At 36.8% G+C, this 22,443-nt stretch overlaps 1 protein-coding gene across 1 annotated transcript in view; it reads left to right on the top strand.

Annotated features, from left to right (window-relative positions):
• OTOG (otogelin) overlaps positions 1 to 22,443 on the top strand; it is a 125,767-nt gene that overhangs the window by 60,972 nt on the left and 42,352 nt on the right. Inside the window, exons 24-33 of the mRNA XM_075425267.1 lie at positions 4,414 to 4,521; positions 8,620 to 8,758; positions 8,999 to 9,133; positions 10,223 to 10,369; positions 10,999 to 11,118; positions 11,981 to 12,097; positions 13,548 to 13,704; positions 14,707 to 14,733; positions 17,514 to 17,681; positions 19,793 to 20,071. Coding sequence (XP_075281382.1) covers positions 4,414 to 4,521; positions 8,620 to 8,758; positions 8,999 to 9,133; positions 10,223 to 10,369; positions 10,999 to 11,118; positions 11,981 to 12,097; positions 13,548 to 13,704; positions 14,707 to 14,733; positions 17,514 to 17,681; positions 19,793 to 20,071 — 1,397 coding nt within the window. The remainder of the gene's footprint in view (positions 1 to 4,413; positions 4,522 to 8,619; positions 8,759 to 8,998; positions 9,134 to 10,222; positions 10,370 to 10,998; positions 11,119 to 11,980; positions 12,098 to 13,547; positions 13,705 to 14,706; positions 14,734 to 17,513; positions 17,682 to 19,792; positions 20,072 to 22,443) is intronic.

The raw sequence follows: 22,443 nt of genomic DNA, 5'->3' as shown, positions 1-22,443 counted from the left end.
ATTAGTGTACTTATGGAGTATTTCACTTCTTGCGGGTTTCTTTGAGAGGACTTGAGGATCCTGAGTCAATCAAGCCACCTTTTTTGTTTTTTTTTTTCTTCGTTTTTGATCTTTGCTACAATTCAAGTAGGTACTTGATCTGATTGTAAAAAAATTGGTGATATTATTTACTGACAATGATTAGCAAGTCCACTGATCCACTTTCATCTTGCACATTGAAAACTGCTTCAGCTATAAAACTGTTAAGTCATCTGCCATGTAAATTAATCATCTTTTACTACAGATTAAGAATTTGGAGACCAGGAATATATTGTGACATGTATTTGCAAATATGCATTCATTCACGAAAAGCATAATGAATAAAAAAGATGTTCATCCCCCCAAAGTGTACAATTCTTTTCAGAAGAACCAGTAATGGTAGAGCAGGGATAGCTAGTATTATCCTCTTGGCCGTTTGTAAATGGCGATTTTTTTGGTATCTCACTTTCCCTTGGCATCCTGCCTTACATGATTTTTATTACTGAAATGCATTTCGGTATTCTTGAAGAAAAGGGTACTATATGAAGGCGTGTAGATAAAGGCTTTAATACAATGTGCTTAAGTAAAAATATTTGAACTTTGAACAAATTGAGTCATAGGCCTGAAGTAACATTGGTAGATATGAGGTGCAGCTGAGATGACACAGAAATGTATCAAGCATCACACCAATACAGTGATAGTCCAGGCACTTAAAAAAAAAAAAAAAAAAAGTGCTAATAATTGTTCTTACCCTTGTTCTTTCAGTCACTTTGGTTAAATTACATAGTATTTTTCTACTTAAAATGACAGATGTCAAGATAGTCCCTCGCATGCTTTGCTCTGATGATGCAGCAAAACCCATACCCAGGTTTTATGCAGCTCTGAGTATTATTACATTTGTGATGTGAGAAAATTTCACCTTCTTCTCTCCACAACGATCAGTAGAAGGTGTGCAGAGGAAGGAGCTTCTTTTTGCTCAAGAAAACTTCAGAGAAGTCACAGGCAATGAATGAGCCAAATTTTCAGAGGGCTCTGTGGAAAAGGTTGCAGAGTATCGAAATCTGGATGAATCCTTGTCACTCTACTTCTAGCTTTTGTTTTTCTGACCCTCACCTACCTTTGGTATTTAAGTTGCTACTACTGTTTCTGTGAATTTCTGTTTTTGGGGCCCATTCTGCTTAGCACCAGTAGGATGCTAATGGTAGAGCTGAATGTAAAGGGGGTTCCCAATACAGGGTGAAACTGTAGAAGTGCAGGGGTCTGACTGCAGACAAAAATCCATTGTTGCACAGAAACATACAGCAAGGATACTAAAAACCCTTTAAGCATTCTGCAAAATGTTAAGTGCTTGGCAAATATCCTTAGTATTTCTTTATAACAAACTGGGGTGGAGGGGAGGGGATGGGATGGGATGGGCAGAAGAAGAGGTAGACTATAAATAGCTCCCCAAACAAGTAAGAAAACTAGACAGTGAGTGAATTACCATGAAGCCAGGTGCTACAGTGATGTAATCAGCATCTGCTGTTTTTAAAAATTTGTTTATCCTGTTTTCTGGTTAGGGAAGTCATGAGTGGTGGTGGAATTCTGGTATTAGAAATGTTACCGGCTGCTCATTTCTTTCTATTTCCCTCCCTTAAAATCTATTGCAGGCCTTTATAGGAAGATTTGTGAAACTCTCAGAGAGCAGATTTATTGTTGGGGCAAAAGTGTTTGTGGCTGCACAAATCGGTTGGCAGTAGGCTGTTGCCCAAGGGAGGGGAAGAGCTATGCAATACACAACCCATTGAAAACCACCCCAGTGGAGGCTACAAGAGAGCTTTTTTAGAATTTGCAGCCAGATTTGTGGGCTTTGCAGCAGCAAAGAAGTGGTTGTTGACTCACAGGAGATAATGATGCCTTTACTAAGACTATTTACATATTTGTGTGTGTGTGAATGAACAAAACTATAGACAATCATGAGATAGTAACAAAACTGAATGTTCCACGTGGTGAAGTGTGATAGCTGTCATTGTATCTTTGCAGTTTGTTGTAGGTTGGACAGTACATATAAGTGTCAAGAAAAATGCCTGATACTTCAAAGGGGAACTGTGCAAGGCCTCTCTGTAGGGTATTTGTGGGAAATTCTTAGATCATTGAAATCTATCCATTTGCTTGGCTTCACAAGAGAGAAAGCTGTTATCACTTGTTTTAGCCAGGGTAATAATGAGAAGAAAAAACTGCATTTAGTGTTACCTTGTGAGTGTGATGCTCTTTGTGTCTGAATGTGCCCTGTTGAGTCCTGAGCGGCTTTAAACCAGTGGGAATTTCAGTCTCACAGTTGATTGTCTTGAAGTGACTTATTTGAAATAAGTATGGATTACAAAGAACACTTCACATATCCTGGGGAAAAATTACAGGTTTTCAGTTTAATAGGGGGAGGGGGTTTATGATATCTACACGTTCCCTTTAAGAAAAGCTACAGAGTTGTAAATTTCCATCTGATGAATAACACACTGAAGAAGTATCTAAGTCATAGTATGTAAATTACCAGTTCATTAATATAAGTAAATAAAATATTCCATGATGAAAGATTTCACAATTTCATTTCTTTTGGATATTAGGGAAACAAAACAGTGTCATCACCCTGTCTGTCATGGATGTGCCTCACACCTATGATCTCTTGTCCATGGTGCAATGTCTTGCCCAAATTACAGTGCTAAACATCAGAAACACCAAATTTGTTTTCTTCAGAAAACTGTTAGGAACACAGGAAAATCTTTATAAAACATGTATTACTACAGAGAGGTACTAGAGTTCTAGACAAACTTAACTTGAAAAAGAAAAAAGATTATCAGCCCAACAGCACCTTTTTTTAAGAGACTGTATATTTCACAATGCAAATAGATTTCAAAAGTTAGCATTTAGAAACAAGGATAATTGTAGATTGTATGGTGCCTGTAAGAAATTCTTTTACTGTGTAATTTGCATGTTAGTTGCTCCAGCTTCTTATGTTGTATTGAACAGGATCCTTTAGAGGAATAGATACAGATTCTGTGATACAGAATCCAAAACAAGTTGGAGCTACAGCAGTTAGAGTGAAAGCCACTGCTGTAGCTTATCAAGAGTTTACATTTCATAATTTTCATTTGGCAGATTGATTTGTCATCGAAGGTGTTGTTCTATCTCTTATTAGACTTGAGGTCACATACTGATATCTGTTTGCCTACACAGTAGCATTACAGTATTTTTTAAAAATAAATCCATCTTTGGAAGAAGTACAACTTTCTTGGGCTTAGTGAAAAGATAGCTTTTTAAATAAAATCTTTCAATATTTCTGGTGTATTTCCTGAGATTTATTTGTAGAATCTGTTTGAGATCTCACTTTACCTAACTCTCATATTTCAGTTTTTTCTTGATACTATTAAAAGCCACAAATATTTTACTTTAAAATGTAGACTACTTGCTTTATTTTGTCTTGCCGGGCAAGAATTCCTCTATTCTTTCTCTGTTAATGAAGCCTTTTTCACAACTTTTTAAAATTTTCAGTTTTTATCTGTTGCTCTAGGAGTTGTAATTATAAGCACAAATTTATATCTATCTATATATATTTATAGTCTCTCTCTATATATATTTATAGTCTCAAACTGTAAATAGCTATGCATATGGTTATCTGTGTTATCATTAAAGTCTCCTTTGAAGTCTGTGAGGATATTTCTGCTAATAAAATGAAGTCTGTTTGTGATTGGTTGCATGAAGGTGCCAGTTATACAGAAATATGTACTCGAGTAATTTTGTGCAAACAGGATAGCTATTTTGATATTGATTAAATTATTCACAGAGCAAGAGATGTAACTACAGCTATAGGAAAACTATGCAGCAAATGAAAGCTTTTTAAATCAGGTGAAAAAAAGAGGAGAAGAAGTAGTCCTCGTTTAAAAATTCTTAGAATCAATCAGCTACAGATTTTTGATAGTAAGAGCATGTACCACTAGAGAAAAGGGGCGTGATGGCTCTCTTGTATCCTGGAAGATCTCTTGACTTTAGTTCAATATAAGTTAATTGGCTGAGTTAAAAGAAATTTGGTGAAATTTAGAGAAGGTCTGGAAAATCTTGGTTTCCCTGACCTTGAAATCTGTACATTAACGAACAAGTCTTCACAGAGATAGTGGTTGAAGTACTAGTGCCCAAAGCACTTACTAGAGATAAAGTATTCAGGTACCTCTGAAAGGAAATTACCAAGTTGTTCATAAACAATTACTAATAAAACTGTGCCTTTTCAATTTCAGAATATTTTAAATATTATTTGTTTTTCAACAATAATAATGCTAAGAATTTAAAATTTAGGAAAATTTTTTTGTATATAGAGACCAGGTGTACTTCTGCTGAAGGTATATTTTTGGTTCTTTTTTTTGATAGTCTTGTTAAACATGGGGATGCATGCTTGGAAACAGATGAATGTCCATGTTCATGGAAAGGAAAGGAATACTTTCCAGGTGACAAAGTCATTTCTTCCTGTCATACATGGTAAGTAGAGATCTAGTTAGGTGACTGTTTCATTAGTTGTTTATTTATGGATTGACTATTCCTTCATGTTTCTTAAAAAGAAATTTCACACCAGATTCTTGTAAATCATCTGCCCTAATTTTGTATTTACATTTGTTTAATGAGCTGTTAAAATGACATCTTTTTTTAGGGTTTGTTGTTTCAAGGAACTTGTAGATAACAAAATAACAGCTGTTTGGATTTTTTTTTTTTTTAAAAGCTTAATTTAGAAAAATCCATTGTTTTGTTTATCAAGACAATCTAAATTAATATTCCTTGGCCAGTGTTCCAAAAGTACAGGTAAAATTCTTCAAAGATTACACTTGAGTGACATTTGTTAAAGCTTTTTACTTATTTGTTTTCATATTTAGCATTGAATCTGAGCAGTCTAAGGACCCAAAACATAACCATGTGACCATAAGCATACGCTCGATACAATGATAAATTGAGTACTGAGCCACGTCATACACTGAGCATAGTAGCAGACAAATTAGTTGCTAATTTTGCGTGTGTGGATAACTGATGAATCAATCGGCTTTTAAAGGAAGTGTTCCAATAGACAAAGGTTGATAAGATCCCTCAAATACATGCAGAAACCTACTCCTTTTACTATCCAGTGTTGTAAATGCAGCACACAGCCTATAGCTACATTACTCCGTGAAGTTTCTTTGAGAACTCTCGTTATAAGGTAGTGCACTACCATTTCAATAAGCTTCAAAAGAGCTAAGATGTGAAAATATGCCATATCTGGCTGATCCTGAAACAAACTTGTTTCCTGATGGTCCCTGTCTGTTGTCTTCTCTGACCACTGTTGAATGTTGCAAGCTGACACTAATCAGCACTAGTTGTCTTACTAGAGCCTCAGAAAAATCAGCTGTACGGTCAAGCATCAAGATACTATGGTAGTGGTGTAGCTTCCAGCTTTCCAGCAGAGCAGTTCCTTCCTTTTGTCCCCTACTTATAGCTTACCAGGAGCATTTAACTGAGGTCACCTGGTAAACTACTTCTCCTGGCCTGCACAGCTCAGTATAGCCTAGTGCAGTGAAGGCTTGTCCAGTCAGCTCTAATCACTGCCTTGTCTGGATGTCGTTGCCCCCTCCAGCCTTGTGCTGACTGCCTACCTCTGCCTCTTGTCAGGTCCTCAGTATCTGCTCTAGAAGATATTTGTAGCCCTTTGGTCGACTGGTGAAGCGACTTACAAGCCATCTCCACTGGGCAGGCAGGTAAAGCGACCCGGGTTATTCACCCCCTTATTTCCAAACGGCTCTCCAGTTGGACCTGGTGTGGGATTGCTTGCATCAGAGAGAACTATTATATCCCATTTAATCTGTATGAGACTTCACCAAAGGCAGCAGCAGTACAGGCAGAAAGACACTGGATGTTTAGCCTTCCCTCTTTATTTCTGAGGCCAGGTCCGTTAATTCATGTACAAATCCTGAAGGCTGTCATGGCTTTTCTAGTCTTCCATGTCCAGAAGCAAAGACAGATTAAGTGATAACGGCTTTTTGGCAATCAAGTGTTCACTGACAGATGGGAAGTCTGCAACAAGCTTTGCTTGACACAAAGTGTAGAAAGTCTTTGAGGCTGCTGTATGTGTATGCAGGGGTGTTTGGTATGACAAGGGAAATGTGCATTCTTGCTTGTGCAAAGCATGAGAATACTCCTGTGCAAACAAACCCACTTAGGCACTCATAGGAGTTATAACAACTTCAGTGTTACTTAGTGCAAAGAAATAGTGTGCATTGATACTAAATATAATCTTATTCATATCTGATATAGTATTTGCAACATAACTATTAATCTGATTTGACTATTGAACAGTAAAAGGGCAAATAAAATAATTTCTTAAATTGGCAAAACTACTAGTGGAGTGTCAGAAACTTTCAGTCCAAGCTCTGGGGTCTGTCTGAACTGCGGTTCTAGGTTTCCCAAGTTTGGTTTTCAGTGCAACTGCCTGATATTGCTTACATGTGCTGATGAGATTAAACACAAAAGGTTATAACACTAACTGAAGGTATCAGGACAGTATTTTGGTGCTGTGCTGTGCAAGGCAAGATGGGTGGGCAGTTAGCTATGCTGGTTTGCTGTCAAACATTGAGACCATTCGGCAAATGCTGGTTAGTTTCTGTGCACTGCTGAATTGGGCCTTCCGTATTCTTAAACAAATACTTCTTGGAAATACTTTTTTTAAAAAGCAGTCAAAGTTTGCAGATCACTAGTAGCTCTGTTTTTCCAGCTAGGACTCTCTAGATTCTGATAACTAAATGTTAGTTTACTTGGCGTCAAGCAAGACTGGTGCAGAGGATTTTAAAGACACTGTGTACCTCTTAAGCCCTTGCTTCTGACTGTAAATAACACGTGTTAAGACTCCTGAAAAAGAAAGCGTGCAAAGGAGCTCCCTACTCTTTACGTGCTAAGAAATGTTTCTGTATGAGCCCTGAACAGATCAGCATGTCGAGCAGGATTTGAAAAGACCAAGAGTAAAACTAAAACCTAATGTCTCACAGATGGCACAAGAAGCAGCAGTTCTTCTTTCAGTCCAAATACAATTTATTCTATTTGCCTCTCTCTCCATTGGCTTGATTAGTTCCTGCCTTAGGTACCACTTTGAGGTGACTAGAATTAGCTGGGTGAGTCCTGCTGCCATCTACTTGTGCTTTGGTACAGCAAACACTTTTCACATGTAGTACTTTTAACTTACTTTAGCCATGTGTTTATATAAACCACTACTTTGTGTATGTAGTTACACAGAACGCAACAGTGGGCTAAATCAATGATGGGCTAAGCGGAGTCTTGGAAAATCTGGAAAATTACTCCAGGTTGGTGCAAGTTTTACGTGGTGAGAGAACACAAGGAAACATGATGCTACTAGTAATTGGAGCTGCATAGATTTGGAAACAGTGGTGTTTTGACCTTGTCATATATAATAGCAATATGAACAGAAAAGGAAAACTTACACTGACAAAAAACTCGGATTAATACTTTAGTTGTAAAATGTGAAGCATTCATTTAATCAGGAGATTGAAAATTCAGTATTTTGAAAATAAAGTTAGACACGCACTGAAATTATATCACATGCTATATTTAGTTTAACCTGTATTTTAAAGTATACCTGTAGTAAAACTATACCAGGGCACCAGCTCTGCTGTCTTTTTCGAGTGAAGCTTTTTAAGTGTCCAGGTTATTTAGAAACAGGAAAAAAAACAAAATTTTAAGAATGTCTTGTGGCTACAGGAGATAAAATTCTATCTATTATTTATAAATCTTATGTAATTTCTGAAAATGTTATTCAGATTGCAAGAGGGTGATGCAGAAAGAGACATATTATCCAGTGCTGCAAAGCCTCGCCATTAGGCAGTTACAAGGCAAACGTATTTCAGAAAGGTCTGAACAGTCATTTAGTATATATTTGAAGGAAGCATTTTTATACTTAAGGTGGCCGTAGACAGAACTTGAACTATTCTGGAAGCCCCTAAACTGTTAGGCCTAGGGTTTGGGGATGGTAATACCTAGGCATCTGGAAAAAACCCAAAATTCCCAGCTATCCAAAACATGGTTCTTTTACTAAGCACCAAAATAGGCTACTGAAATTTTTCCTTTGCAATTCTGTGAAATTCTCATTCAAACAGAGTGTGAATAAAGACTGTAGTAATAGGACATGTTGCTTGTTGATTCTAGGATTCAGCTTGTAAAGAAACAAGTGTTCTTGAGAAGCTGAAAAAGAAAGCTTTAACTTTGTGGCACATTATTGATGTGAATTATTAGAGAATAAATTGTATTACTTCAGGTGGCATGCTTTGTTTTCTTGTTTCAGCAAAAGAAATGCCCTTTGGATGTCTATATATTCTGGAACCTATAAATTCTAAAAGGAAGATACACAGACTGAACAGGCTCAATATGTACATTTTTTTTCCAGAGAATCAGTTTATATGTGCTGCTTCTAGTTAACATTTCAAAATTCTTTTGTCCACAGTCATCATACTTGCATGGCTTTTGTTTTTTTTGCTTCTCAGTGCAATAGCTGTAATCATTTGTCCATGGTTACAGTTGATATTACTATTATTGTCCTACATTTTTCAGCATTTGCCAGCATGGATCATTTCAATGCACCTTCCATCCTTGCCCATCAATGTGCACAGCGTATGGGGATCGGCATTACAGAACATTTGATGGACTAACATTTGATTTTGTTGGAACTTGTAAGGTTTATCTAGTTAAGGTGAGATGTTTTTGTAAAGCCTCTGTAAAACTGGATTTAAAAACTATGCATCTATTTATTTCCTATATGTATGTTTTATTGGGTCCTACATACTGTTTTTTAAGCTTTGATTTTGCTTACACTTTGAATCGCACATGACATAATAATTATACGCTGAGGTATCTGCTAATTGAACTACGTAAGAATATATGTATTTATATTAATATATTTAAAAGTGTCCATTTATTTTTTTTCCTTCAGGGTACTTCTTCAACCAGTTTTTCTGTTATTATAGAGAATATTAACTGTTTTAATACTGGAATCATTTGCAGAAAAAACATTTTTATTAATGTTGGAAAATCTTTTTTAATATTGGATGATGAAACTGGAAATCCCGTAAGTTTCAGTCTTTAACACTGATCAAAAGGTAGAATATATACTTCTCTGGGTGTTTTTTCCTTTCGTTAGCAAAAACTTACTGTGCCATTTAAGTAGCAGAGGCATAAATATCTTTACTGTAAGTGCTGATCACATCTGGATTGGTCAGTCCCTCAACAAAATCTTGTCTATATTTCCCAAAAATCTTAGATTAGAGGATCGTAGTTCTTTTATTTAGACTTAATTCCTGTGTTGTGTCTCAGGAAAAATCCAGATATTTCTAAGTCAGTGGGAGTTTTGCTATTAATTCCACTGGAACTGAGAGTTTAGTCTGGTGTGGAATGCATAGGAGGAATATTCCTATACAGCTGTAAAAAAATAAATTGCAGTCCTTGGTATATCCTCCACAGCCTTAATTTAAATTTTGTTTTGGCAAAACTTTAAACCCTATTGCTGTAAATATTTAGTGTATTTAGTAATTTTAGTATAAATAGTACTATTTACAGTTTCTAGACTGACTATACAAAGGAAGTTATGTCTCTTTGTATGAAGTATTGTGTAATTAAACTAGACATCTTAGTGCATGCTACAAATAATTTGGAATCTGTTTGTTACTGAATGGAGAGAAGAATGCTTTATGTAAGTAAGGTGGCAATCTCTGGACACATTCAGACGATTCCTTATTTCAAGAAGAAGCTCCATGCATCATTCTACCTATCTCTTTTCAAGAAAAGCATGTGGCTAAGACCTTCTGAATGCAATGATGTGTAACTAAGTGAAAATAATAACCAGGAACCTTAAGACTAATTGCCTAACAGATGAACCATTAACATTTTAATCTTCATTCCAGTTGCTGTTACTCATCCTGTAAATTTTATATAAAATCAACTTTTAAAATAGGAAAAATCCTAAAAATACAACACTATTCACAATCAAAATCCAGACTACTTTTGTTTAAGCATTTACCCATGTGGCCTTCTGTCAGTTTTTGGACTTCAGTCTGAGAACCATGTCATTCATTTTAATTAGGTGTTTTGTATCCTGTCAAGTGAACATTTTGTGAAGACTTTACTTACATTATAAGCTGCCTTGTTTTATTTTGAACAGAGCTTATCTAGTTACATAGACAAACTGCAAAAAATACTGTTATGGAAAGCTGGATTTTTCACTGTTGTTCATTTTCCTAATGAGCACATCACAATTCTTTGGGATCAGAGAACAACAGTTCATGTACAGATGGGTCATCAGTGGCAGGTAAGTGGAAGTCAACACTCTTCTTGCCATTTTTTTTAGGAATTATGTAAGTCTTACTAAGTAAGACATGTTATCCTCACTCAGAATAGACAATGTGTCAGAAATCATATAGGAACTCAGTGGAAGAGTCAAGGAAAGCAGCATTCAACTACCTTGTCAATTAAAATATTCATTCTCATGTACTTTTTTTTTCAGTCACTATTTACTGTCTATGTTCTGTAACAACAGAAATAAATCTCTTCGAGGCAATATTTTCCTTCAGTACTCATTCCTTATATGACTGGAGCAGGTGTTGTTTTACTGAAGTATAAAAAAGCACATAGCTAGCAAACAAGTCACTTCTCTGAATGAAAGATCAGCTCCTTTCTCAAAGGCTTGGAGATGCGTAGTTGAAAGGGAATAATACTGATGTTGTCAAAATAAAATATTTTCCATAGCTTTATTATCACAAAGAGCTGAACTGTTTTGGCTGAAACTTAGCTGGAAAGAATCAAAACCTGGCAAATTTATGATTAAGCAACTGAAGACAGGAACTTAAGAAGGAAGTTTGGAAAACAGTTGCAGCTGGTAGTGTTTTGTATCATGTGGAAATATGTTTTTATATATATATATATCTCCTTTTTCACCAGGGTGAATTGACTGGATTATGTGGAAATTTTGATCTGAAGACAGTAAATGAGTTGAGGACTCCAGATAATTTTGAATTAACAAACTCACAAGAGTTTGGAAACAGCTGGACAGCTGTAGAGGTACATAGTAAAATGAATGTGTTTGGCAGTAGATTTTTTGCTCTTACATCACATAATTTATCTTGAATGAAATCAGAAATTTGTTTCTGGAAGTATCAATCAGGCAGCAATGCAAATGGCAATATCAGTGGTTCTTACAGATATCATAATCCATTAAGGAGAAGAAAATGATCATATTTTTTCCTACACAGTGCTATAGTTTAGAGAAAAGTGCTGTACGATATTCTGAATCTACAAGTGTCACTGAAGACGTTGTTTGAACAGTAGTCCTTTTTTTGCATAGTGGAAGAATTGTGGGTTCAGTTTAGACTGTGTTGTCAGTTTAGCTGATTTTTCATAGCTGGGAAATATTTAACTGTGAAACTATAGCAATGGAAAGAAAAAAAATGTTCTTTCCATATGCAGTAAAGTTAAAAATTGGGCTTTTTTTGTCGTCATGTGTCTAGTGGTGTTCTTAGGAGTGTTCCTTCCTAGTAGTTAGAGTAAAAAGATCTGGTTTCTGACACTTCAATGTATGTTGTCCGAGAACTTTGTTATTTATGTATGCTAGGCTATTCAGGTGTAAGGACTGCACATTGGGACTGCATGGCAGCTCTGTTTAGACCTATATGTACATATGTGGTTTTTCTGCTGCTCTCAGACAAATGAAACATTTATTCAGATTGTGTACTTTTTGTTTTCTGCAGATTAGCATCCCCTTTTAATTCCATACCTTAGTCTGGCTTTAGTTTCATAAATGATGCATTTGTTCTGTGTTTTACATCTCTCTTTTTAAAAAGCAGAACAAAACCATGCTCTATGAGTTCAAGCACAAAGTGGTTATGAAACAAGTTTCTCACCTTGATTTTGCTTTCTGGTTAAGTGTGTTGACAGCTCTGACATTCGCAATCCCTGCAGTTTGAATCCCCTTCGAGAGCCATTTGCCAAGAAGGAATGTGGAATACTGTTAAGTGAAGCATTTGAAGCTTGCCATCCAGTGGTGAGTTGTGGTCGCATATAGAAAGATGTGAAAGTGAACATAGCGCTAGAGAGAAGCTTTTCAACTTGCATCACTTAAAACCATCACGTTGTCATCCATAACATCATAGTTTTGACTACTGTAGCAAAAAGGAACGTGAAGAAAGTCTAACCCATACCTACTCTGATTCTAAAATGTGAATGTTTCACTGGACCTGTTATAAGGACTATCTGCACTTAGCTGACCTAGACAGTAGCCACTTTGGCACCCATTTAGCATTCTACAATGCGGGTAGTCCTATTAGTCCCTTTTGTAATTAATGCAGACAAAATTATACCAAATTTGTGTTATCTCTTTTTTTCATCCCAAGTACAGTTTGCATAAGCATAACCACTTACTTCACTTTGCTCAGATGTGTTACATAGCATGCACATTTTTCAGGAATATTTAAATAAATTGACAGTTTCTTCTACGCAGAATCAGATGTAAAGAACTCTTTACTAGGAAAAAAAAATTCATATATGTCCTCACTTAGGCAACCATCTAAGGAAATAAATGAGCCGTACAACGTGTTCTGACAGTCAACAGGCTCAAGTTCAGTGGGAGAATTAGGTGTGACTGATGTCCAAAGCTAGGTCTTACATGGATAATGACATATCCCAGAATGTTCAGGTGTTGAGACTGTGTGCATGGCTTAAAGAGTGTAAGTGTCAGAATGGTTCCTAGGGAGAAAGGAGATTTCATATGAAAGACAACCAGGAATCTTGCAGTGTTGCTTTGTATATTATTTTGGAAAAAAGTGGAAGCTGATGTTAAAGTTGTATTAATGTAATGTCAGTTTAGTCCATTGTATAAGGTAGGTAGCAATGAAGTTTCTCGTAAGCATGTGAGTATTACTCAAGTGTGAATCCATGTAGAATGTGTAACAATTCAATAAGCAAATTAACACTTTTCTTTGAAATTTTGTCACTGAAGACTTCAGAATAATCTGAGGGAAAAATCATGCATGCACCTGTGAAATTGTCCAGTAACGTGAAAAGAATGAACCACTCTCACATGGAGAGTTTTCTGTCTACTTTATTATTTCTTACATTTTATGTTTATTTAACTTTCTTAACACTTCTGAGATTTATTTATTTGTGATCAGTTTAGAGAGAGTTTCTCTTATTGCATAAGCTTCTTTATAGTGTATTATGGTTTAAAAACTACTACAAAACACAAGCTCACATCAACATCTTAGTGTGCGTGTTCTTAATGGATCATTGATTTAATTGTGTTAACAAGTACTGTATAAGATTTTATGATGTGTTCTAACAAACTTTTTCTTGTGTTTTAGGGAACATTTAAATTAAAATCTTTAATATTTCAAAGACTTCTGTATTAAATTTTGAAACAGTCATAGCTTTCTGTTGAGGTGATTGTTGCCAGAGTATATGTGAATATTTTTGATAAGTGATATTTATATTTCCAGATTGATGTCACCTGGTTTTACTCAAACTGCTTAGCAGATACATGTGGTTGTAACCAAGGAGGTGATTGTGAGTGTTTCTGTACAAGCGTATCGGCATATGCCCATCAGTGCTGCCAGCATGGAGTTGCTGTAGACTGGAGGTCCCCTAGAGTGTGTCGTAAGTTTACTTAACTGGCATTGCCAGTGGCTGCCACCATGTGCATTTGTGAGACCCAGACCTGGAAAATCAATCACATTAAGTTGCCTGGGGCCATGAATTGAATCACTAAGCCCCAGTGGTAGGAAGATGAGTGGGTGCCTCTCACTGCCCTCTGTGTTCATTTGGGTGGTACTCTTCTGTTCTTAGTTCCTTGTCCTATGATGTGAAAGGAAAAGTCATGGGAAGTCTATGTTAGCATACAGCATGCGTCCCTCAAACCAAAGGTAGAAAGTTAACAGCTCAAGTAATTTCCACCTTTAGGAGGACTTCGCTTCTTAATAGCGTCTAGGAAACATAGTTGCCTTACTATTGCCCCCAGAGCAAGTGTGAAATGTAAAGGCCTTCTGAAGAAAAACAAGTAGGTTTTTAAGCAGGACTTTGTCATTACCTTAGTATCCCTATTCAACAATACTTAGAAGTTGTAAAAAAAATCTGAGGCCTATTTCTATGGCGCCTAGTGCAAATGCCTAACAGGCGACAGTTATTTCCCCAATGATGTAATAAAAAAGGGCAAGATAGAAAGAATGGAAGGAATCAAGCGTTGTTCTAACTTTGCAGTTGCACAGGGAGAGTATGCAGCTTGCTTAAAGTCACACAGCAAACCTGCCATAGAGCAAGAGGGTTACTCTTTAATTTTTTATAGAAATGGTATGTGTGTTTTAATGAGAGCATGAAAAGACAGCAAAGCTTAGTCTTAACCACTAGAGGTCACAGAAACACAGCTGTGCGTATATAAGCTTAGTATTTCCTGCTGGAAAGTAATATTTAATATAAATCAGTAGTTTAAATTAGTATTTTATTTAAAGCAGTAATTATTTGGCAATAATTTTTTTAATAAATGTTTGTGTATGATCTAACTCGGCAAAGCATTTGGCTTACCTTATAATCATAAAGGATGATAGAAAACCTGTTTATCTGCAGAATGTCTACAACTACTTTTCTTTTCTTTTTATATTTTAGCTTATGATTGTGAATATTTCAACAAAGGTAAGTCCTAGAGGACCTAATAAAATGTCAATAGAAGCTTTGATTTCTTGATGTAAGTCTTAGTACTTAGTATAAAAATAATCGTGTTAAGGAAAATCGTTGTGAATGATATACTATTTAAATAGCCAAGATTCTCTTTTACTGGCTTATTTTGCTTTTTCAAAGGCTTTTAATTTCATGAACTTTTTTATTCCTGGGCTTTTCCCAAAAATACGTGTTTAACTCATTTTCTTTGCATTTATGGATAGTGATTAAAGAATGAAATCGTTAAGTAATTTGTAGACTATTCAACTCAACGGTACTAGTGGCACTAGTTGTTTTAAGACATACTGCAGTTCAGAACGGATACCCGGTGGGTCTGTCCTGTGCAGCCTCCAGAGGGAGGTAGCTATTTAGATATTTCAACTTCTTGTGCCCAGATAGGGAGTAACTCTCCGTATAGGTATGTCTGACCTAGCTTTAAGTTTCTGAGCTACAAGCGTTGCTACTGCATTAGAATGGCTCTCGGAGAGAGGTGCAAGACCTCTACGAGGTGCTAGGGTAAACCTTGACTCTGCACTGGATGCTCTACTGCTGTGTAAACACTGGAATCTGTATTCAGACTATTTTAAAGTTATATTGCAAGTGTCTGCATAGTTAGACATGGTACACATACAAGCACTGCAAGTGAGCCTGATGTGAGGAATGGTCAGGACTCCTGCTATTTATTCTGTAACTCTGCTTATCAACCTCATGTAGAAGCCTGACAATCCAGATGTCTTTTTATATTTTGGTCTTCTGTTAGACCCCATATTGCAGCAGCTCACCCCCAGAAAGATCTCGGAGAGGGACCAAGTTTAAATTAGAAGAGATGTGTGCCAGGCCCAAACGGTACGGCCAAGCAATTTACATTTTCTGGTATACTGACTGCTGAAAAGATTTTGAGTGGGGTCAAATTGCTAATGCAGTGGAATTTTATCTAAATCACTATTTAAGCCTTTAAATTAGTTTTTAAAAATGCTGAATATAAGAGGTGAGTGATTGCAGTTTAAAATTTCCTTTTTGGTTTGCTTTGTTTTATAAATGGAATACAGTCTGACACTAGATGATCTTACTGCAATTGTAACAGATTGAGAATGTAGTGCCTCTAACATCTGTGGTTGTAGTGAAGTGCAGTTAGGTGATAACATATACTTTTAAAGTATGTTATTAGTTTTACTTGCTACTGAATTCTCACTGACAGAAATTAGTTAAAATAGTGGGGAGCTGTGCATGTGACAAGCTTGTAATAAATACAGTTATCATATACTTGTCACTTCATAGCTTCCGACTGTTTGCTAATCCAGCTCATCAGTATTCAGCATAGGATGTTTCAGAGCTGCCAATGGGGAAAAAAATCATCACTGTGCTGAGGATTTTCTTCTGTACCTCAAATATAGCATTCCCCAGAATTACTTAGTTTTGGAGATAGGAATATTAAGAAATTGTCTTAGACCAGAGAAGGGTTTTCTTTATGTAACTTTGTTATGAATCTAGAGTGAAATCTTTCCAGTCCTACTAGAAGCAGGAGCCTTTTCTCTTTGGTAAGGGGAAATTCTCAGCTGGTAGCTGTGGTTTCTCAAGTTTTGGGTGGGCCTGAGATATGAGACTTAAACATATAGTAACATTTCCAGAACACTAGCTGTTTTAAGTAATTTAAAAAATGTTTTTCAACTCCCTGCACTGAAGGTAACCAGGTATCACTGTACATGTTTAGGTAGGCATGGGCCTGTGTCCTAACTGGCCACCTATTTATGCCATTTGAATCTAAAACTCTGGTTGTAGTGCAGCCTCCTTAATATTTCAAAACTCTTAATGAATTTTAAGGTTAGGGAGAACCGGAGTATGAGGGTGGGCTGCAAATTGAAGTCCAAACTTTTAACCTGTTGTAACAGATTTAAAGGTCAGTGGTATTAGGTGCAACTGTCAGCTGAGAAATTTTGGGACACTTCTGCCTTAGATGTATGCTTGCCATGTCCTGGCTTGTGGGTAAAGTGGTGCTGAGATGAATTGCTCAGGTGTGGTCCAAAATGCCTGATATGAACAGAGACATTTACAAAAATAGTTTCAAATAACATTTAAAAATAAACTTTAAAATACTTTTCTGCAGTGAAATTGGAAGTGAGGAGGTGTGACATTGTAAGATTTGTAAAAACAGAACTTCACGTCCTTTTGGCTTTTCTTACTTATAGGCAAAATATGACCATTCCTTTGCTTATGATGCTGATTTCTTCCTGTCTCACTTCCCAGTGGTTACGTTTGTATCTACACCTTTCTGGGAGTTCTTTGGTACTTGATGATGACAAACTTCTGTTGCCTGTAAAAAGCCTCACACTTTGGACACTAATAAAATAAGTTTTAAAGAATACTAAGAGGTGTATAATCAGTTCAACCCAGATAAACGATTTGGAGGGATGCCAGGGTGATCTGTAGAGCTGTTTACTTCTAAATCAAATAACCTAGGAGTCAGCTAACTTTAATAAAGTGACTATGAAACCCACGTGGATAAGAGGGAGGAAAAGGAGAAGCTAATTATGCACCTTGAAAATTGAATCTAGGCATTTTGGACAGTTTTCAGAACAGGTATTTTCTAAAAGAGTTTGGCTTGGTTTTGATTGTCATTATAATTTGGTGCATGGCATTTAGAGCTATTTTCAGAGTGGAGAGATGTGTTTTCATTTATGTGCCATATCATAGTATTTAGACCGCAAGTATTGTGACACTTGACATAAAAGGTAATTCAGATTTTTTTTTCTCAACAGTTCTGGGAAAGGGCCCATACAAACTGGTCAGCTATTTGGATGGAGAATTTGTAATGGCAGTGAAACTGCTGGATGGTGTTGTTTTACCAGTGAGAGAAGAAGATATTTTTCCTGAACATGCAGTGAGCTTTATGCTGACTTCAGGACTTTATAAACCCAAAGCACATGGTAAAGTCACTGTAACCCAGAGGCTTAAATAAGACAGAGTAAATTCTGCCCTTAAATACAAGTCTACATTTAAGAATAGACCTGGGTCAAAAAAATCTTTTCTTTATCTATCAGGTGATTGTGTACCTTAATGTTGTCTGCCAAAATTTTTGTTTGGTTTGTAGATGATTGTAGTTTTATAAGCAGACACTTCTAGTTTAAAAGCAACACCCCCCTCGCCCCAACTTTCAGAAGCACCAAATCAGTGTTGTAGCCAGGTACTCCAGATGAGCATTGCTCCCTCCACCTTTCCTCTGGCAGAGTTGGGACATGGGGAAGAATGGGACTGAAAGGATACAAGAAGAGTACTTCCTAATTCACTCTCTTTGCCACTGTTCATTGTCTGCCCACTTGTACAGACGCCCATTGGCACTAACCTGAGCTGTGTAACGGTGTGTACTGCAAATTTGTCTCCTTCGGGTCCCAACTTAAGTTTCCACTAAAGGAATGCGTTTCTTATTCAACAGACAGAAGAAGTCTTGCACACCTTCAGACAGGTGGAGGACGCTTACAAGAATATATTCAGCACTTTGTGACATTGACTGAATGCTAGAATTGTCTGCATACGCAGTTTTAATGCCTACAGAGCACTTGGGTTAATACAATTTTAGTCCCCAAAGTCCCCTGATTTGGACAGCCTGAAGGTGGCTGTCGTCTTTGTGTGACCAAAGACGGGATAAGGTTCAGTTGAAAAAACGACAAGTATTTGATTAGTAATACTGCTGTCTGTAGAACTGACATGAGAACTCATGTAACAGAATATCCAGGGCTAGATTTCTTTTATCAGTCATAGTTTTGAGACACTTGCACATTGCATTCAATTTAGTTATGGAAAGGGAAGGTCAGTCCTACTGTTCTATTCACATATAAAAATCTCTTGCTCAGAATTTAACCTGGCAAATGAAATTTGTGCCTTCTAGTCCAATTTGAGTGAATGGCATTTCATCATTTGCCTGTGGAGGAGTTTATACAGTCAATACAATATTTTTCATATCTGTGCCTTCATTTATATATCATTGTTCTTGGTTCCTTGGTACCTCAAAAAAATGGATGTGTTTCATCAGTTTCAGACAAATGGAAAGTTCTGGGCATTGATGTAATGACTGGCTATACGGCAGGTATCATAAGTCACACTGACTGTCCACTGTTACTTATCAAATAGGTACTTGTTACAGACCATTAATAAAAAGATATTCACAAGTGCTACCATGTTTCTCAGATTAATTAATGGTTTTATGCTCAGAAAATAACTTGGTCTCCCAGAAGTGTTCTACCAGAACGTGGTAGTATATCTGTTTATTTGAGATCATTTGTTTTCTATGCATTCTTTTTTTCAATAAATGCTACCCAGGCATGGAGGGTTAGTTGATTTTACAGTAGTTCAATGGTGGTTTTCAAGAGAATAGCAGAGTTTACAGCAAAATAGAATGAAGTAGTTCTGCGAGCAACAGATGCCTGTAACAGGCTCCAGATCTGTTACTCTGCAATTGGTTGTACAGAGACTTGCTTGAACTCTTTTCAGAGTAAGGTGTCATGTGGGTACATTTGCCATAAAACAGACTTTGCTGTTAACATTCTTAGGGGAAGGGCTAGACAGCTGACCGCTTAGAAATGAAGATGTATCTGTAAGGTGAATGCAAAATATACATTTTTGTAATTTATTTTTAATGAAAGACTGAGCTCTTACGCTATAAATTGCTGATGGCAAACGTTACTTGTAAAGCTAGTTAGATGAAATTTAAATTTATATTAAATAAATGGCTGAGTGAAGGCTGTAAACTGCTTGGCTGTGAGCCTATATTTCTTTATCCTGCTGTGGGCAAATATTTTAATCTGCTTGTAATCCTGTGGAAATCTATAGGATATTTAGAAAACTAAATATCCATCAGAATCTAGCACTCTGAAATCCATATAGTGTGTGTTTTCTTACAAGATTCAAGCTATTTTCACTGACAAGGCCAAAGTCAGTTTTCCGTTGCTCATGTTACTAATATCAGTAGTAGTACATTTGAATGAGTTTAGTTTAGTGTGCATATATCAGCAAGTAAATGAATTCTGTGTGGTTTTTTCAGATTCCAACTTGATTTCATTTGAAGTGGCTGAGAGACCAAACTATTTTCTTCAGTTGGCCTTCAATAATACTCTCCTTCTTTCTAAATGGGAAAAAAGCGAAGAGTTTCACAACAGATCTACATTTGTCATTCACAAGAATACATGGCTTTCGGGATACAGTTCCTTTGAGTCATTTGCGAAACCAGGATACTTCATCCACATTTCAGGCTCTTCAGTTGAGCTTTTGAAGTACCATCATTCAGAGGAGTTCAGACTGTCAACCCTTTTTAAGCTTGTAGGTAAGTAATTAAAGTTGTATCTTATGAACAGCAGTTTGCTCCCTGTGAAAATACAGGCTAAATGGTATTAATATTTTCAAAGGTGATGAGATTGCTTACTTCCCTGCATCATTGGGAGCTGTGAGTAATCATGACATGCAGGCTCAAAATCTTCCTTGAGCTTTGTAGTGAGGATGAGATTCTGTTTTCTTGTCAAAAGACATTAAATAGCCTAAACCACAACTTTGCTATCTTTGCCAACTGGTTTTGGAAATACATGGCTTAGTGTATAGTTTCTGGGCAATACTTGATTTGTAGGTACAGAGGAGCAGAAAATTCATGCTGATGAATAGTGGATTCACAAAGGGAACGGAAAACTGAACACATCTCTAAAAGCTAAGGTCTGTGGATGATGTTTTAGCTTCCTTTCCCTTCAGTTGCTGCCAAGAGAGAGTCTTCTGTACAGTGCCTTCTCAATGCAAGCTTTGTGGCCTCCTCAGAGGTTATGCCACCCAGTGCTAAGGACATTGCCTGTAGATTACACCTCCCAAAACTTGTGTTTCCGCTGAGAAGCACCTTGACCTTTATCCATGTACCCACTGACAGAGGGTCTGCCTTTTGGGATGTTATCGCCTGATGTTTCTGGTGCCATCTGAGTGGAAATACATGCCTCTTCTTGGGTCTCTAGATGTCTGTTTCTCTAATGTTTCTCGGACAGCTACAGCTCTTGAATACACAGCGTAGACTGCTGTGAGAGTGTTCCTACCTACTTGAGAGATTCCCATTCCTGCAATACTAGTCCCGATCCACTAAGACATAAGGATCAGAAATGTAGGAGATATTCTTAGGACCTTTCATAGGAGCTGGATCCAGACAATGCTTCTACAAGAACTGATGAGAAAAAACACACATTAAAAAAATCACTAATAAATTAAGCTGTTTATTTTTTTAGACTAGTAAGGAAAAGAAATAATAACTGGTTTCACATATTCTTAAACACTTGGGAACCATGTGCTGAAATGAAGATGGCCCTGCAGCTCGAGAACAAGATGCGAGAAGTTATATTCGCCTATAAAATAAAACAAAGCAGATTATTCATGAAGCCACTCTCGTGTGTGCTTGTCTCAATACATCAGATACATCAGACACCTTCGTATGACTTTATGAACTTCAGCAACAACTACTACTTGCTGAAACTACTGGCTTTTATGTGGTATATAAAATTCCAAAATCACTGCAAGTGTTTATGTTCTAAAGCTTTTCATTGTGCTGTAATTTCAATTGCAGTAGTAATTCATTTATTGGGGTGACAGAAGTATTTTAATAGGTATTCTTGGCAATACCATTTTTTAAAATCAGTTCTTCATTCTCTGAAACCAAAATTTGCTTTACAAGCAGGGAAAGAAAAGGAAATACTGTAGCAAATGAAGCATGGCCTGGCCATGTTTTACAGTGACCATGTTGAATCTCGGCTCAGACAAATCTGAAGCAAGCACTAACTTCTATGACAGAAGAGGCCAACTGTGTGCCTCATGGAGATTCTTGTTATCAAAACATTGAATTAAAGTGTTAATGGTGGCATTGTGAATCTGCCGATGTTTTGTGGTGAAATATGCTGACAGCCTAATGCAGCTGTTGACTGGCACACTCCAACTTCAGAAAAAATGACAGATTTTGTCATTGCCAAATGCCTGTTGCCTCTTGACAAATGCTGTAGTCACAGAGCTGTTGAGGTTTTTGAACAGCAGAATTATAGAGCTAATGCTATTGCCAGTATGTTCATACAGCATTTCAAGCAAAGATCTTTCTTTGGACGTAACAAAAATATCTCCTTAGTCTTTTATCTTTGAGGGAGGAATAAAGAAGGTTAAAACATGTTCCAATTCTCAGTGGTCGTCCATTAACACAAAGTGGTATGTCTTTTCAAGTGTGAAGTCTTAACCCTCCAGTCATTATACCAAAAAAATCTTATCTATGCCAATGGAAAACTAAAACAATTTACCTCAGCAAGTGGGATCAGATCAAATGATCAAGAAGCATTTCATTAATCACCACATCCGAGGGCTTGAGTTTCAGAGTTTTATAAGCAGAGAAACATAGGGCTCGAATCTTTCTCCAGTGTACTTTCACAAGGGCCAGCCTGCTGATGTAGGGTAATTACATGGTCTAAAAATACAGCAGCATTTGTTTAAGTTAATGGAAAAGTTACACCAGCTCCAGAGTGCACAGGCAAAAGCGTATTGAGTTTCCTGCTGACTATTGTAAATGCTTTGCATATTAGATCAGAAACTCTTGAACCGGGAATAGCTATTCCTGCGGAATCAGAGGATAAATATCGGGAGCAGAATAATAGGCCCAGTAAATCCCCTTGGCCAGAAAGCTCCTCATGAGAC

Source organism: Opisthocomus hoazin, chromosome 7 (genome assembly GCF_030867145.1).
Source record: "Opisthocomus hoazin isolate bOpiHoa1 chromosome 7, bOpiHoa1.hap1, whole genome shotgun sequence".
Taxonomy (NCBI): domain Eukaryota; kingdom Metazoa; phylum Chordata; class Aves; order Opisthocomiformes; family Opisthocomidae; genus Opisthocomus; species Opisthocomus hoazin.
This window is presented reverse-complemented; position numbering and strand designations above follow the sequence as displayed.